We start from the raw sequence: 17,298 nt of genomic DNA, 5'->3' as shown, positions 1-17,298 counted from the left end.
ATTTTTTTTTATCAAATTCATGAACTATGTTGAAATTTGGGGAACGTTTTTTCAATTCTTGAACATCTTTTAAAATTTGAGGAACACTTTTCTTAATTCATGAATATTTTGAATTCGTGAACATTTTCTGAGTCGGCGTTTTTTTGCATATTCGCGAACATTTTTATATATAGTAATGAGAGATTTATTGCGATTGTTCTAGCAATCCATCTACGTGCATACTTTCAACCAACTCTATGTTCCGTTCTGTATCTGCACCAGTTGGGCCGATACACTGTATATGTTTTTTGTTTTTGATAATCATGGTGCACTGGATATGTTTTTTTTTAGGATCATGGTGCACTGGATACGTTATCCCGCGTACATGCCCAGCAAAGGCCCAAGCAGCGGCAAAAGAGAAGCCTCCGCGAGGCCCCAACGCTCTCTCTGGTCGCAATGCTCTGCCGTCTCCTCTCCCTGCTGCTCCTGGCCGCCCTCCTCGCCGCCGCGGCTGGGCACGGGGATTCCTCCGCGTCCTCATGCCCCTTCCACGGCGGCCACGACGAGGAGCCCCACGAGCACCATGACCACGGGCACAGCTGCGGGGGCGCCCTCGACGATTCCAATCACGAGCACCACCACCACCACAGCCACCATCACCGCGACGAGATCCAGCGGCTGCTTCCCGAGGAACTGGCCGAGGAGGCGGATCTCGAGCTCGAGGGCTTCGACCACGACCACCATCACCACCATGATCACCACCACGACCACATCCACCGCGATTTCCAGCCAGAGTCAACACCCATGGGTCAGGATTTTCACCTGCTCTGTATACTTTCTGCGGAATGTGTGATTTCTAGGCGTGCTACGCCACGACACCACTGATAATTTCGGGGATTTGGCAGGCGTGTGGCTGAGAGCGATGGGGTGCTCGCTGCTGGTTAGCATGGCGTCGCTCGTCTGCCTCATCCTCCTCCCAGTAATCTTGTGTGAGTTCCCTGCTCTGATCCATGGCAACCATTCTTCTGAGTAAGTGTTCGCATTTTGACTGTTTTTTATTTGAATTTTGCAGTTCAGGGGAAACCGTCGAAGGCCGTTGTGGATGCACTTGCAGTGTTTGGGGTAGGTGCAGAACTTGCAGTTGTTAGAACTTTCTTAAAGACTAATATTAAGCTAGCTAATAGATGGGCGATGGCTTGGTCAAAGTGGACTGTGATGACCACATTGGGAAGATTAGATGTGTTGGCTGGTAAAACGGCATGGTTGGGTTGACGCACCAGCCCGACGGAGCCGATGATATCGATGAAGGTCGAAAAGATGATTGCGTTGGTGGAGATGATGGAGAGGAAGTTTGAAGATAGGATAGGTCCGTAGATCCGATCTAGTAGTTTGAGGCTCCCACCGGTCGGCGCTAGCTGTTGATGGTGTTCCGTGATGTACCTAACAGCAATGCGGTGGATGTACATAGATTTGTATGACAGAGGGACATCACCTTAGGTTACCAGATGGACACGGGGGACAAGTTTACCTAGGTTTGGGTCCTCGCGTGGCGAGTAATAACCCTACTCCTGCTTACATGAGATTATATCAGAGGGATTACAGTGGAGGTGCACAGTGGTGTATCTGGCGAGTTGAGGATCGAGTCGCCGAATAAGACGGAGGTGGACGATCTAGGCAGAATGCCAAAGATCGGATCTACGAAAGCCCTATCTTACTATTCTAGGGTTTTTGGAGTGGTCGAAGACCCCTCCTAATCGTCTTGTGGGTATACCCTTATATAAGGGTCTTGGTCGGTGGCCGCCATCCTTCATCTTGACCTTGACGTGCAAGCCTTGGACTCCTTCTTTGGTAGTTGCACAGTTCCCTTTAAGGAAACCAGGGGTGACGCGTCTAAGGGAACTGGCTGCTCAGGTATGGTCCCCTCGAACCGCACATGTACGGGCAAATACAGCCCACAACGTACTGTGTGCGCCACAGGAATACTGTAAAACCACTTCGCCTCAACAAAAATTAATCTAACAAAGAATCTGAGATGACATTATGCATCACACTTATTGAATTTCTTTGTTTATCATATCAAGTATTTGTTTTGCTTTTATAATTTTCTCTAGGTTCCTCACTGAGCTGCTGTTGAATAATCAATAACAGAATTTTTGTCGTTTTGTTTATGATGTTTTGTAGGCAGGCGCAATGCTTGGAGATTCATTCCTTCATCAACTGCCTCATGCTTTTGGTATTGATGCATTTTATGTCTTTTGTTCTTATGTTTTTGTTTCATGCCTTCGTTGTCATGCATCTCAGAAAGTCAGAATTTGTGTGCACTAATAGTTGATCTACTCATTATCAATATCAATTGCCACCAGTTAGCAACTTAACATTTTCTCGACCGCACACCGCACAGCATGTTATTTTGTATTAGAAGAAGAAAGCGTTGAAATGATGTGAGGTTTACAGAACAAACTCAAACCAGAACAAAAACTAAAGCAAAGAGCAGCCTAGCCGAAACAAAAAGCAAAGGGAGAAGAAAAGCCCCAAAAACAAAGAGCTCAAAAACTCTACGGAGGTAACTTAGCATATTGTTTCCATGATAACTGTAGCTGCATGTCAGCCTCCCTATCAGTTTTTAATGGCTGTTATATATTGTTCCCTGTATGTATGCTGGTAAAGGAGGTATCGTGCTGTATAGCAGGTGGGTAGATGCGCAATGTTGATAAATGGTTTGCTCGCTAAAGATATTTTGTTTGTATGCCAAATAGAAGCATAGTAGCTCGCAAACAAATTATCCGATGTGTGCACTCTGTTAGGAAACTAAAACTGAACCATCTACTTGATATCGATATCTTTTATTTGTAGGATCTAGGGCATGATTAACATTTTTTTAACCCTTTCCCCTGATTGTTAAGAGTTTATACGGGACTGAAGTATTGCACTTCAGCTAACATGTAATAGCATCATTTGTTTGTCATGCTGATATTAAAGTTTGGACAAAAACTGTACACCTAGCAGCGGTCTTGTTTGGAACCTTGAATGTTATAGGACATTTCTGCTTGAATTATATCATTTCCTGAGAAATCCGGAGAAACTCTAGTGTTTCAGACATGCCCGAAGTAATGCATTTTTCTTGAACCTTTTTTTTTGGCATGTTTCTGACCTTTGTACCTGCAGTACTCTTACACCATTTGTGGTGCTAATCTGTCTCAGCCGCACTCTTATTTGTTCCTCATTTTATGTTTCATTGGGTATACAGGTGGAGGGCACTCTCATTCACACAATCATGAGGATCATGATCATGCTCATGAGCAGTCACATGCACACTCCCTGAAAGATCTTTCTGTTGGCTTGTCTATTTTATGTGAGTATTACCTTTTACATACCTATATCAAACAGTGTTTTCCCTTAAGGTTAACATGCCAAAAGGCCTACCAATTATTTATAGAAGTCGGAATTTTGTTTTCAGGATAATCAATGTTGACATGCCATAAGGCCTACCAATTTTATCTTATTATTTCTTAGTATGTGATTGCTCAGTTTTGTTAGGAATTAATCATTGCTGCATGTTACTGAACAAATGTAAATATAGTGATGACATTGTTAATCATTTTATAACTCAATTGCTAATCTCTTTTCTTTTTCCATGCTTCTATGCAATATTCCTCGAAACATCCAACCATTTCATGCAGTTGGAATTGTATTGTTCTTTATTGTCGAGAAGATTGTGAGGTACGTTGAGGACAATTCTCAAAGGGGGGGTCATAGCCATGGGCACCATCATCACCATCATAAGCGACAAGACATTAGTGATAAGGCCAAGTCGGGTCACATAAAAAGTGACGATGAGGGTAAAGACACAGATCAAGTGCAACAAAATTCTTTGCATGATGGCGCAACTGGAAAAATGATAGATGCTGAAAATGAGCAAGAGTCAAATGCTACTAAGGTATACCTAATTCTAGTTGATATAAATTCTGAAGGTATGCAATATGTTCTCCTAAGCCTTCAAGTCTTATCATTACATGGGTACCTGTGTGTGGAAATGCTGATCTCCACCTGTGCAGCGTTGCACCCTATATTCCGCGTATGTGTTTTCCAATTCAAAATGTTATGAAAAAGGATGGAAAAAAAATCTTGAATGGACATTATGAGATGACATACACACTTGCAAAATTTGAATCATATGCATCATGTGAGAAACAAACAAATTGATGCACCTTGCATATCATACTATTTACTATGCAAGCTGCACCAATTTTTTAAGGGCACATGCATTCATGTTTTGGTACCAAAATTTTCATGTGGACATGTTAGGGTGTGTTTGGTTGCGGAACGAAGTGGAATGGAATGTCATGATTCCATTCCACTGGAATGGGTCGGTTCCGTTCCTGTGTTTGTTTGGAGACAATACATGGAATGGAATGGTTACATTTCACTGTTTGGTTGGAGGGATGGAACATAATGGCATTGGTTCATTTTGACAAGGTACATTAACAAAGCATAATAAAAATGACATCAGAAATATCTACAACTATCTCCTCTTGGTGAAGGACGAGGAGATTAAGCATAGATGGCGGGAGTACTTCGACAAGCTGTTCAATGGGGAGAATGAGAGTTCTACCATTGAACTCGACGACTCCTTTGATGAGACCAGCATGCGTTTTGTGCGGCGAATCCAGGAGTCTGAGGTCAAGGTGGCTTTAAAAAGGATGAAAGGAGGCAAGGCGATGGGCCTTGATTGTATCCCCATTGAGGTGTGGAAAGGTCTCGGGGACATAGCGATAGTATGGCTAACCAAGCTTTTCAACCTCATTTTTCGGGCAAACAAGATGCCAGGAGAATGGAGACGGAGTATATTAGTACCAATCTTCAAGAACAAGGGGGATGTTCAGAGTTGTAGTAATTACCGTGGAATTAAGCTGATGAGCCATACAATGAAGCTATGGGAGAGAGTCATTGAGCACCGCTTAAGAAGAATGACAAGCGTGACCAAAAATCAGTTTGGTTTCATGCCTGGGAGGTCGACCATGGAAGCCATTTTCTTGGTACGATAACTTATGGAGATATATAGGGAGCAAAAGAAGGACTTGCATATGGTGTTCATTGACTTGGAGAAGGCCTATGATAAGATACCGCGGTATGTCATGTGGTGGGCCTTGGAGAAACACAAGGTCCCAGCAAAGTACATTACCCTCATCAAGGACATGTACGATAATGTTGTGACAAGTGTTCGAACAAGTGATGTCGACACCGATGACTTCCCGATTAAGATAGGACTGCATCAGGGGTCAGCTTTGAGCCCTTATCTTTTTGCATTGGTGATGGATGAGGTCACAAGGGATATACAAGGAGATATCCCATGGTGTATGCTCTTTGCGGATGATGTGGTGCTAGTTGACGACATGGGGTAAATAGGAAGTTAGAGTTATGGAGACAAACCTTGGAATCGAAAGGGTTTAGGCTTAGTAGAACTAAAACCGAGTACATGATATGCGGTTTCAGTGCTACTAGGTGTGAGGAGGAGGTTAGCCTTGATGGCCAGGTGGTACCTCGGAAGGACACCTTTCGGTATTTGGGGTCAATGCTACAGGAGGATGGGGGTATTGATGAAGATGTGAACCATCGAATCAAAGCCGGATGGATGAAGTGGCACCAAGCTTCTGGCATTCTCTGTGACAAGAGAGTGCCACAAAAGCTAAAAGGCAAGTTCTACAGGACGGCGGTTCGACCCGCAATGTTGTATGGTGCTAAGTGTTGGCTGACTAAAAGGCGACATGTTCAACAGTTAGGTGTGGCGGAGATGCGTATGTTGAGATGGATGTGTGGCCACATGAGGAAGGATCGAGTCCGGAATGATGATATACGAGATAGAGTTGGGGTGGCACCAATTGAAGAGAAGCTTGTCCAACATCGTCTGAGATGGTTTGGGCATATTCAGCGCAGGCCTCCAGAAGCTCCAGTGCATAGCGGACGGCTAAAGCGTGCGGAGAATGTCAAGAGAGGGCGGGGTAGACCGAATTTGACATGTGAAGAGTCCGTTAAGAGAGACCTGAAGGATTGGAGTATCACCAAAGAGCTAGCTATGGACAGGGGTGCGTGGAAGCTTGCTATCCATGTACCAGAGCCATGAGTTGATTGCGAGATCTTATGGGTTTCACCTCTAGCCTACCCCAACTTGTTTGGGACTAAAGGCTTTGTTGTTGTTGTTGTTGTTGTTGTTGTTGTTGTTATTTCCTCTTGCACCAAAGCCACGGTCAAACTCCTCAATGATTAATGATTAAGAGCTAATGAACTCGTTGGCTGGTTGCCATTAGCCATCTGCCACTGCTCCTCTGCCTCCATTAGTCTACTGAAGTAAAGCTTCAGATCGGAGGAAGGACCAGAAGTTGCTCGCCTGCTAGTCTCTGACGAACAACAGCACACCTGGCTCCTCTTCCCAGGTCCATGCGTGTCGCTACCAGCCAGGTTGTTGCCACCAGCAGGGCAGCAGGTCAGCCACCGCCCCAAACAAATCGGCCGCCCACTCACCGGCAAGTCAGTCCGCCGTCGCCCACCAGCAGATCAAGCCGCCGCGCCAGCAGATCAAGCCGCCGCCCACCAGCAGATCAGGCCGTCGCCGCTCCCTGGAAGATCTGGTCGTCGCCAGAAAACTGCAGCCGCCCCTCTGCAGGCCAGGCCGCCGCCAGCAACCACCGGCCCCCGTCGGTTGCTGCCCGGTCCGCTACCCAGATGGGAGCGTTGCGGCTGTGAGAGAGCAGAGGGAGGGAAGGGAGAGACGAGGGGGAGGTGACCTGAGAGAGGAGACGCGGCATGGTTTTGGTGGAGTGTGAGGAAAGAGAGCAACCGGTTCCGTGTGATTCCTCTGATTTGGAGGTATTGGTGCGTTCGGGAGCGAGGCCGGTCACGGGTCCGACCCATGCCATTCCACTTGGTGATTGGAATCAAACACACCCTTAGCACCTGATGGACATGCATGATTTGTTTTAAATTTTTTGGTACAACTTGAATATGGCAAAACATATCTCAAATATAGTGCCCCCACCCAGGTGTGCAACATCTGCTTTTTTCCTTGTATAGTTCATTTACATTTACGAAGTACAATAGTTGTCGAAATTTGTGAAAAAAAATGGCCTTGGATGGAAAACATGCCTGTAAAGTGTGGAAACTTGGTTAGCTGGGAAATAAAATTAGTGCATTCCAAAAATTGAAGGACACTAGGTTCTGCTAAAGACAAGTATGTTTGTGCGAACACAACAATAACCTTTTGTGGCTGTCAAGTCGCCCTGAAAGCATGCCAAATGATATATTTGTGAAAGGTGCACCATGACACACAAAACTGTGGTGTGCCACAGCTGTGGTAACAATCTACATACTGACCACATCAATAAATAAAAGAGATAAAATAGCAAATGTAGCAGTGAAACTAAATTAATATTTTGGTAATTTCTACTGTAACTAGTCTGTCATCCCTACTGTTTTAGTGAAAACTTTTTGTATTATTCACAGGAAGCCGTTTTAGGATCACAGAGATCAGGTTTGGACGTGGTGCCTGGTGCCACCGACAGAGAGCCTATCAATTCTGAAACTAATCCTGCCCCTGGCAAAACATTATCGAGTGAAGATCCCTCTGTTTCAAACTCCAACCTCGTGTTTGGCTACCTCAATCTTTTCTCAGATGGTGTTGTAAGTCTATGATCTGAATACTCACAGCTATTTTTATGTTTTTGTCTTGCGCGTGCAGTCTGATTGTATATTAGATTTTTCAGCTTTACTAGGTTTGATTTGATGGAATTTCAGAAAATAAGTATGTGATTAATGCAGCATAACTTCACTGATGGGATGGCTCTTGGAAGTGCTTTTCTGCTACATGGTTCTGTTGGAGGATGGTCTAGAACTTTATTTCTGCTCGCTCATGAACTTCCTCAAGAGGTTACCTTCCTCCTCAAGTAACTGATTTCAGATCTAACTTACAGTATTCTCTCCTCTTGCCTCCTACCAGTGTTACTTTTTTTTTTTTGCATTGTTACGTGGTATTAGTTAAAACACATATTTGGCATTGGTTCAGTATGTTAGACCATGAGCAGCTGCTACTTTCACTGGTACCAAGAGGAGAGGGAAGTCTTGGAACCTCACATTGACACAAAATGGAACCTCACATTGACACAAAATGTCAAGCGTGACCAAGACTGTTTGGAAATGCTAGCTTAGACATGGTGTGATGTACTGATGTGTCAATCTGGTTACCGGTTCCGGGACCACAAGTAGTTTGTGGCTTTGTGCCCTAAGATCATGAGGCAGTTCATGTTCTGCTGTTCTAGCAATTTTGTGATATTCTCTATCCAAGTGCATCTGATCCAGAAGATAAGAATCCAGTATCACATCTAATCTTTCTTATCTGTGACTAATAATGATTTTTATCTTTTTAGAATATACTTTGCCGTGGTATCATGTGAAAATTGGAGATCACATAAATATATGAACTCTTTTTGCATGCTGGTCGCTCAGGAAGTTCTGCTGGAGTGAAAATATTGGTCATGATATATGAATGAATAGCTAATGTGTCACGTGGAATTTAGATTTTCATATATTATTATAGTATTATTATGCTATGCTTGTAACTTTGGATCTCTATTCTGTAAGCTCTCCATAGTTGGGAAATGAATCTTGGTTTGTTACAACCGGATTAGTTAGATTATCTTCAGTGATGCTTGTTGTTTGCTTACGTGTAGCATGTCGGATACTTTATTGGAAATGCTAATGGGCGAACGTTCACTGGGAAGGCAGTCCCAGCGAACGCCCCCACAGCCATTGGATCCAGATCACGTGGATGGCAATTTTTTTTTAAATCGCCGGCAATTCTTTCCTATACATGTCAATTTCACCTTCCGTACATGGCATTTCCCTAAAAAACGCATTTCAATTTTATTTATTCCGGCATGGCAAGTGGGGTGTTCGCTGGCAATTCGCCCCTAGCGAACATTCCCCAGATAAACGCGTCCTACTTTATTTGAATTAACCTTTTTTCTGAGCTGAACAGTTTTATTGAATTACACGAAAAATGATACTGCTGGTTGATGATAAACTTCTCATCTCTTTGTTTAGATTGGGGATTTTGGGATTCTGGTTCGCTCAGGATTCACCGTAACTAAAGCCCTGTTTTTCAACTTTCTCTCTGCGCTGGTTGCTCTGGGTGGGACAGCACTGGTAAGTTCTTGTTCTATCCTCTCCCGAAATAAAATTATCATTCTGGATTGAGTCCCTAATTTTCTACCTCATGTATAGGCACTGTCGTTGGGAACGGATCCAGGACATTCCTCTTTGATTGAGGTAAGTTATCTATATATTATTATTTTATTATTAAAACGGAAGGCAAACGAGTCAGCATGTGCTTCCACATGGACTGAATTATCTAAGTCCATCGATCATCAATTTGAATGGCTTAGATTTAGAAATCAATGTACCTACATATGAGCTTAAACCCACTATGTAATACACCAGTATTTGTATCCGAATTGGCAGTGACCGAAGTCCATCCAAATCAGTCCATAACATATGCAAGCAGTGACATCACCGCTGATCAACAAATGATTTCACTTATTTGCTTAGTATCTATTCCCTCTGTAACTTAATATAAGATGTTTTTTGACACTGTCATGGACTCTAAAAAGTTACAGAGAAAGTACTTCCTATAGAATGTGAATCAGGCAAATCATATGTATTCCCTCCGTTCCTAAATATAGGTCCTTTTAGAGATTCCACTACGGACATGTTTAGAGTATAGATTCACCCATTTTACTTCGTAGTAGTCCGTAGTGGAATCTCTAAAAAGACTTATATTTAGGAACGGAGGTAGTATTTTAGTTGTACTAGATCTGGTCATATTGTATTAATTAAATAGATAAAAGTATAAATCTACTAAAACAGTCCCTTGGTTTGAAAATGCAAGGTGCATAACTGAGCGTGTAGTCAATGTTTTAAAGTTTGATCAGTAATGCGTAAAAAAGTTGATTTAGTATGCAAGAATGATACTGTTGCATTATTTCAGATCAGGGAATAGTAGATAAAAATTTATTAGGCAGGTTGAAAATACAACTCTCTTACACATGAAAATTTGAATTTAAATATATATAGCAAATTTATTTCCATATGTACTCCATATTAAGGTCACAAATAAGTAAATTTAAGAGTAAACAATTGTACATTAATTTAATCTAAAACTGAAGTGTCAAGTATTCTTTTTATTTCCATTCAGTACTATTTAAGTATGTAGAGACAGTGGATATCAATACATCATGCCTCAGATGTATCAATAGGCGGCATGAAATAGGTAGATGTATCGACATATACATAGATTCAAATATGATGGGGATGATGTCAACATGAGTACAAAAGAAAAGAGTCGAGCTAAGGCAGTGCTGGAGCTTGGGCCATATCGTCATGTGTTGTGTGTGTGTGTGTGGGGGGGGGGGGGGGGGGGGGGGGGGGGGGGGGGGGGGGGGGGGGGGGGGGGGGGGGGGGGGGGGGGGTGTCTGGCACAGTCGAAGCTACGCCATTGAGGTAAAGGTATGGGTGGAATCGCAAATTTGTAAGAATCAAGTAGTATGTGCGTGTACAACTAGGTGTAGCAACCGGCACGCTTTAGCCATCCGCTAGGCGCTTCTGGAGGCCTGCACTGAATATGCCCAAACCATCTCAGACGATGTTGGACAAGCTTCTCTTCAATTGGTGCTACCCCAACTCTATCTCGTATATCATCATTCCGGACTAGGTCCTTCCTTGTGTGGCCACACATCCATCTCAACATGTGCATCTCTGTCACACCTAACTGTTGAACATGTCGCCTTTTAGTCGGCCAACACTCAGCGCCATACAACCAGGTGTAGATCTACAAATAATCGGATTTTTTTTTTACTTGAGAAAATGCAAAAGCCTTGCTTTTCAATGCATTGTAGAAAGAAAAGTTTGTACAAGCCCTAAGGGCAACACTCGGCGGTGATTAGAACATGACGCCTCTACACGCTTGACACCGACATTGTCGGAAGCAACGCCGCGAGGCCCCTTGCACCAGCCATTGCCCATTGCCTGGCTTCTGTCTTGATTGTGTTAAGAAGGCACACCAAGCTTAGTTGGGAAGATGAATGCGATGCATGTGCAAGCGGCATATCATACGAATGAACCTATATATTGCTCCCATGCAACATCCAAGGTTGGAGGAAATAAATTATGTCAAAGTATGTAATACAAGTTGTTGGAGTTGGCTAGTAAGGAGTACAAGTAACTGTTGACATGTGTCAGTGAAATAGGAATACAGAATGTTACATAAATTAATAATGAATACAAACTAATAGTTATAACTTTCTAGCAACCCATAGGAGAGGCCATGCCCAGAACAACAAAGCTTTCTGTCCCAAGCAAGTTGGGGTAGGCTAGAGATGAAACCCAATACAAACCTTTGAGAACCCGTAAGAGAACTGATGTACAGGGCATCATTAGAGAAAACAATCTACAATAAGCGTGGCGAGGAGAGAATGTTTGAGGATCATGTACAGGGGACGCTATCATTTTATTCGTCATGGATTTCTGATACTATCATGTGTAACTTTTTGCAAGCATGTTCATATGAAACATAATGGCCAAAATTTGTTCTGGAGTATGGAGATTTTTTAAAAAGATGCCGCGATAGGAAATTTAGCTGTGCTAATGTGCGGGTCACCATGCTAGGTTTTCTATTAAAGCTGTTTCTACTTTCTACACAACGCAAACCATCTAATGCCTCGTTCATAGATCTTGATAGGATATAATCTTCCTTCTTTTGGGACGCCCAAGTTCCACACACAACCAAATTAGCTTCCATCCATATTACATCATTACTCCCTCCGATCCATAATAAGTGTCGCAGTTCAACCTTAGTTCAAAACTGCAACACTTATTTTGGATCGGATGGAGTAGTTAATATAAGTAATGTTTACTTTGTGTGCTATTATAGCTGATTCGGTACCTGGTATTCATACTTCTACAGGGATTTACTGCTGGTGGTTTTATTTACATTGCTGTTGCCGGAGTTCTCCCACAGATGCACGATCAGAAAACTACGCCAAGCAACTCGATGTGTCAGTTGATTTTCCTGACAATGGGAATGCTGGTCGCTCTTGGCATATCTTTGGTAGAATGATTTGGGCATCCACTTCTCTGTAGCTTTAGCGCTGAGATGCACTTACATTATAGTCTGGTGAAATTTTCAACTACAGCCGAGAATATGATTTCTGTCGATATTGTGGCTCAAAAAAATAGCAGAACTTTGTTGCCGACTAAATTAACTTCACTTGCATCACTAGTATCATCGATAATTTAATATAGGCCTTGTAAACTTTATGCAACCTTGAATCTTGTGATCATAATTAGTGCATCTCAAACAAGCCAGTACCAAGGGGAAAGGGTGGTCAGATGCTCCTACCCATGAACAGTAAAATTCTTAAAAATAGAAAAACGTCAACAACATTCTGGTTTTCCCAGTCACGACGTTGTAAAACGACGGCCAGTGAATTGTAATACGACTCACTATAGGGCGAATTCGAGCTCGGTACCCGGGGATCCTCTAGAGTCGACCTGCAGGCATGCAAGCTTGACAAAAAAATACTCCTATGTGATAAAATATGACAATTCAATGCATAGAACCAAAACATTTTGGGCCTGGTTCTTTCCCCATGGACCAAATGGTTTGGAAGGCCTGGGCGCCACCGAAAATGAAGTTTTTTGCTTGGCTTGCGATTCAGGACAGAATTTGGACTGCCGACCGGTTGGCCAAGCGAGGGTGGCCAAATTGCGGTCCTTGTCCATTGTGCAAGGGCGTGCAGGAATGTGGGCCACATCTCCTCTTCAAGTGCCGCTACTCTCTGAGGCTCTGGAGGTTGGTCATTCAGAGATTTGGCATTGATGACATGGACACAACCTCATAGCACTTGATGGACTCAGTTGAGAGCTGGTGGGTGAGTACATGCGACGTCGGCACTATGGACAGGAAGGCCAAGGCGTCGATTACCATGCTCGTGTCATGGGTAATCTGGAACGAGAGAAACGCAAAAGTATTTCGGCACAAGAGCGCTCCTCCACCAATTCTGCTCAACTCCATTGTGGCCGAAGCAAGCCTTTGGATCACCGCCGGGGCAAAGAAGTTAAGGTCTTTTATTTTGCGAGAGTAATTGCCATGTCGCGTAAAGGGTGTGTGTTGTAAAGAAAAAACTCTATTCTCTTCTTAATTAATGCATAAGGCAAAGCTTTTGCCTCCATCTAAAAAAAACAATTCGCACTCCACGTCTCGCTTTGACATCGTCCAGGCACCCATTTGACTAAGAAATTACAGATCCAACGAGGGCCGGCAAAAATTGGCCCCGATGGATCGCACTACACACACGAACACACGATACAGTGCACTCCCCAACAAAAGAAAAACAAAGAAAAATGAACGCAGTGACAAAAAAAAAAAACAGAATCGCCGAACCGAGAGCTACCACTGGTGGCGCTACATGATGGAGCAGCCGGTCGGATCGCCGGTCGTGTACTCGTGGTGGACGACGGTGGCAGGGTACGGCGCCGGCGGGTAGTACTCGTACTCGTACGACGGCTGCTGCTGCTGGCGGTGGTACTGATCGGCGGCCACCGGCAAGTAGCCGGCCGTAGTGTAACTGTTGTACCCCCCATAGGCGGCAGCGTCCCCGCGTTCGCCCGCGCCCGCGGCCTGCGAAGAGTGGTAGCCGGCTCCGGCGGCAGCGTTGGTGGCGCTCGCGTAGCCGCGGCCCGCCTGCAGGGTGCGCAGCTCGACGATGTCGGCGTGGCCCACCTTCCGCCGCAGCCTGCTGGTGAGGTGGTTGGAGTCGACGCCCTCGCCGACCACCCGCAGCAGGTTCCGCCCCTCCCCCGCCAGCGTCACCGACTCCACTCCTGGTCGAATCCGCCACATATGTCAGAACTCAGACGCATTGAGCAATTGCAGAGGAGTCTCGTCAAGAACAGAGGAATTTGTATACGGGGGTTGCTGCGTACCGTCGATTGCCGCCGCGATCTTCATGGCCTTGGAGTGCTGGCCCTTGTCGGAGCTCGCGTGCATCCTGATCACCATCTCCGTCTGCAACAACACCAAGCAGAAATCGATCAAAAATAGACCAATGAAGCAGAATCCACACAAAATTTCGAAAGATATTGCAAGTAAACAGAACCCGTACCCTCATATTGTCGCCGGACTCGATTCTCAGCTGAGTACTGTGTGTTAAGCAATGGACCAGGAGCGGTTTATGGGTGAGCAGCGCGCGTTTGCTGGCCTTATATATTGCAGCAGTGGCAGTAATGTATGCCGTACGGCCAAAGATTCCAGCCAGTCGAGTTTCATGGCAACTACGCGTGCCCCACCTCCGTAGTCCATCCTAATTTTTTTTACCGTGGATTCGTGGCAAAGCATCCAAGTGACCAGCAAACACGGCGTGGCGATTTGTATATTGCGGCTGATCAGATCAGCACGTCACTTAATTCTACTGCCAACAGACTTGCTACGGTCGAAGCCTCGAAGGGCGATAAATCTCGGACGTTGAACGCGGGGGTTCACTGTGGTCGACGGCGGAGACTGGTTTGAGCTACCGACCTGTTGGTTTTTTAATTTTCTTCTAAGACGGGGACCAGTTAGCACTCGACAGTGTAGGTGATACCAAGTGACCAACTTAAACAAATTCCACGGGAAGGTTGGAAGCAGTTGCCACTTTGTCGTTGTAGTCAAACCAAAACTTCATGGACCACCGCTGATGTGCTCCACAAGCCTTCAAAACTTCTTTCTTCTTATGCCGACTAGATGACCCTGTTATGCACAATGGCTTAAAATCCAAACTGGCCGAGATGTGAGGGCAAACATATAAGGGCATTTACATTGCTGACCCGCAAATGAGCATGGCAAATGTCTGTTTCTATGTTCGGACGTGGTCCACATACATGATACGGGAGAGAGCCATTGAAGGCTATTCACGAAATAGTCCGGTTGGGGGATAAAGAGTAGATAGGGGCCATGGATGTAATGAGATATTATGATGTGGTGTCCAGATGAGAGGAAAGAGAGATGAGAGGGGAGCATGCATGTGAAGAGAGAAAAAAGACAAGGACCACGCGGGAGGCTTTGTGTTGGTCAAGTGCATGTTCGGACTCCCGCAAAGCCCCTCACGTTTGTTGCTAGGATACCAGAATCCGTACGTCCGAACTGCTAACGAACATATATGGGCCCTCGTTGAATGTCAAAAGTGGTCCGGACACTGTGGTCTAGATATATAATGAAGGTTTGAGGGTCCACTTTGGAGATGCCCTCAAACTATATCTTTGCCAAAAAATAATATAAAACTATATCTGAAAGGTAGTATTACCAGAAACTTGTAGGCATATAAAATGGAATCTGATATAGCCTAATCTGAGTGGGATTCTTAGTTTTGTGCGCAAAGTCAACGGTGCACTCTTGGTCTGCCGGCTTGTGGCCCAGTGGGCCGACAATAGTGACACGCCACCACTCTTTGTGCTCCATATATTAGAATAAACAATACCCGATGAATTAGAGGTAGAAAAACTCCATTTTACTATCCCTTACCCCCTAAACAATCCAATACTAGCCAAAAACCGTCCCTGACTGGTTTACCGTGACTGGGTGCTGACATGGAGATAACATGTCCTAAAGATAGATCAAGACCAATGCATGTGAGACAAGTATGACTCTCGCGACGCCCGCCCCAGCTCCCACCACCGCTGCGACCTCTCCCTCCACCACGTCATCTGCCTTCTCTACCATTCTAGCCGACCATCCTATCCCCATGCACCCTTGGTTCCTCTCACTCCGTAGCGCGATGTTATTGCCTCTTCGAGCCTCATCAATGTGACAGTTCTGCATGAGCCTGGAAGCCAGATCCAGACCCAAGCCACATCATCTACTTTGTCACCGTACATCCCTGCGCCGTCCCTTGAAACCGAGGTTGCTGACTCGCTTGCCTCCGCATTCATGACCCCCAACCACTGCTTAAAGCCAACCCGCCTCTCCTCAGACATCGCCACCCCATTTGCCAACATTGATGTCACCTGCAACATTGAATAGGGGAGCTCTACTCATGTTGTGCCCTGCACGAGAAGGGATGGGATACCATGGGCTTGAGTCACCGCAGATGGCTGGACACACATTCATGCTGAAAGGATGAGGGTTTGACTGGCTGTGCTGCCAGCTAGGCCTTAGAGAGCCTCCTCGTCTTCGGAAGGAAGACGCAGGGCTCTGTTTCAAGCACCTCTCGCGCCTCCATTCTCCCGTGACTACCACTAAGGATAAAAAGATAGTTTAGTAGTTGTCCCAGTGACGAACTATTGAAAATATGCCCTAGAGGCAACAATATTGTATTATTATATTTCCATGTTTATAATTAAGAGTTTATATTCTATGCTATAGCTGTTGTGATCCTGGAATATGCAATTAAGTGGAAAACTCATATGCACGTGTGGAATGATAAACAGTAAAATCTGATTCCTAGTCTCTCCTCTAAGACTAGCTCAAGGGTTATTTGTGATCATGTTTTCTAGATATTGAGATATCTTAAGTGTAACGATAGCCCCAAAACAACTTTGAGAATATGAAGTTAGAAGAATGATCATATTGAATTGCCCCAAACTCGATTGTTATACTTTGAGATGCTTTCGTCACAAGTTAACATATGCTTTAGTTTCTTAGACCATGAGAGTATCGTACTCACTTCTTACTATACGATGAACTTTGGGGTTGCCCAAACATCATCTGTAACACGGTGATCATAATGACAACTGATAGGTTCATCGAAAAGTTTGACAAGGGGCTAGATAGCTCAAGAGTGGGATTTGCTCCTCCGATGATGGAGAGATATTTTTGGGGCCTGCTCGCCGTGACGACATCCATCATCGTCTATCCTGACACAGGCGACTAGGTCACGGGGATGCCGGAACATTTCAATGATAAAGAAGAACGAAACCGGTAACGAGGAGACCAGTATAATGAGCATGCGAATGACTCAAGAGGATACTGATATATCTCACCTCGGGTTTTGTAAATTATCACAAAGCAAAGGGAATACACACATGATAACCAAAGGTTCACTCGAATATCATTCGTGTACTCATAGGGATCGATGGACGTCCACGGTTCCGCTATCGATCATTGGACGAAAGGGGTTTTGTTCATGTCTATGTTTTACCGAACCTATAGGGTCACAAGCTTAAGGTAATCATGATCTGCTGAGATATGAGTAATGAGGAAATATTTATGAAATAGTGTCATTAATATTCAAAATAGTT

At 44.5% G+C, this 17,298-nt stretch overlaps 2 protein-coding genes across 2 annotated transcripts; one reads left to right on the top strand and one right to left on the bottom strand.

The window, feature by feature from the left end:
* Positions 1-373: 373 nt before the first annotated feature.
* On the top strand, positions 374-12,342 carry LOC125543035 (IAA-alanine resistance protein 1). The gene is made up of 11 exons (XM_048706278.1): positions 374-787; positions 885-968; positions 1,052-1,101; positions 2,161-2,212; positions 3,227-3,331; positions 3,660-3,916; positions 7,477-7,653; positions 7,792-7,899; positions 9,073-9,174; positions 9,253-9,297; positions 11,990-12,342. The coding sequence occupies exons 1-11, from the start codon at positions 436-438 to the stop codon at positions 12,140-12,142; spliced, it is 1,485 nt and encodes a 494-aa protein (XP_048562235.1). The 5' UTR covers positions 374-435; the 3' UTR covers positions 12,143-12,342.
* Positions 12,343-13,296: 954 nt separating this feature from the next.
* Positions 13,297-14,262, bottom strand: LOC125548040. Its single transcript, XM_048711739.1, has 3 exons — positions 14,190-14,262; positions 14,011-14,092; positions 13,297-13,908 (listed from the first exon to the last, which is right to left on the bottom strand). The coding sequence occupies exons 1-3, from the start codon at positions 14,193-14,195 to the stop codon at positions 13,490-13,492; spliced, it is 507 nt and encodes a 168-aa protein (XP_048567696.1). The 5' UTR covers positions 14,196-14,262; the 3' UTR covers positions 13,297-13,489.
* Positions 14,263-17,298: the final 3,036 nt, after the last annotated feature.

The sequence above is a fragment of the Triticum urartu genome, chromosome 3 (genome assembly GCF_003073215.2).
Source record: "Triticum urartu cultivar G1812 chromosome 3, Tu2.1, whole genome shotgun sequence".
NCBI classification, from domain to species: Eukaryota; Viridiplantae; Streptophyta; class Magnoliopsida; order Poales; family Poaceae; genus Triticum; species Triticum urartu.
This window is presented reverse-complemented; position numbering and strand designations above follow the sequence as displayed.

Bases quoted from the DNA above. Each gene is read 5' to 3' on its own strand.
- LOC125543035 (XM_048706278.1), top strand. From the start codon at position 436: ATGCTCTGCCGTCTCCTCTCCCTGCTGCTCCTGGCCGCCCTCCTCGCC. The intron at 2,213-3,226 runs GTATTGATGCAT...TTGGGTATACAG, and splicing joins TCAACTGCCTCATGCTTTTG to GTGGAGGGCACTCTCATTCA. The intron at 9,298-11,989 runs GTAAGTTATCTA...ATACTTCTACAG, and splicing joins GACATTCCTCTTTGATTGAG to GGATTTACTGCTGGTGGTTT.
- LOC125548040 (XM_048711739.1), bottom strand. The intron at 13,909-14,010 runs GTACGCAGCAAC...GGATTCGACCAG, and splicing joins GATCGCGGCGGCAATCGACG to GAGTGGAGTCGGTGACGCTG.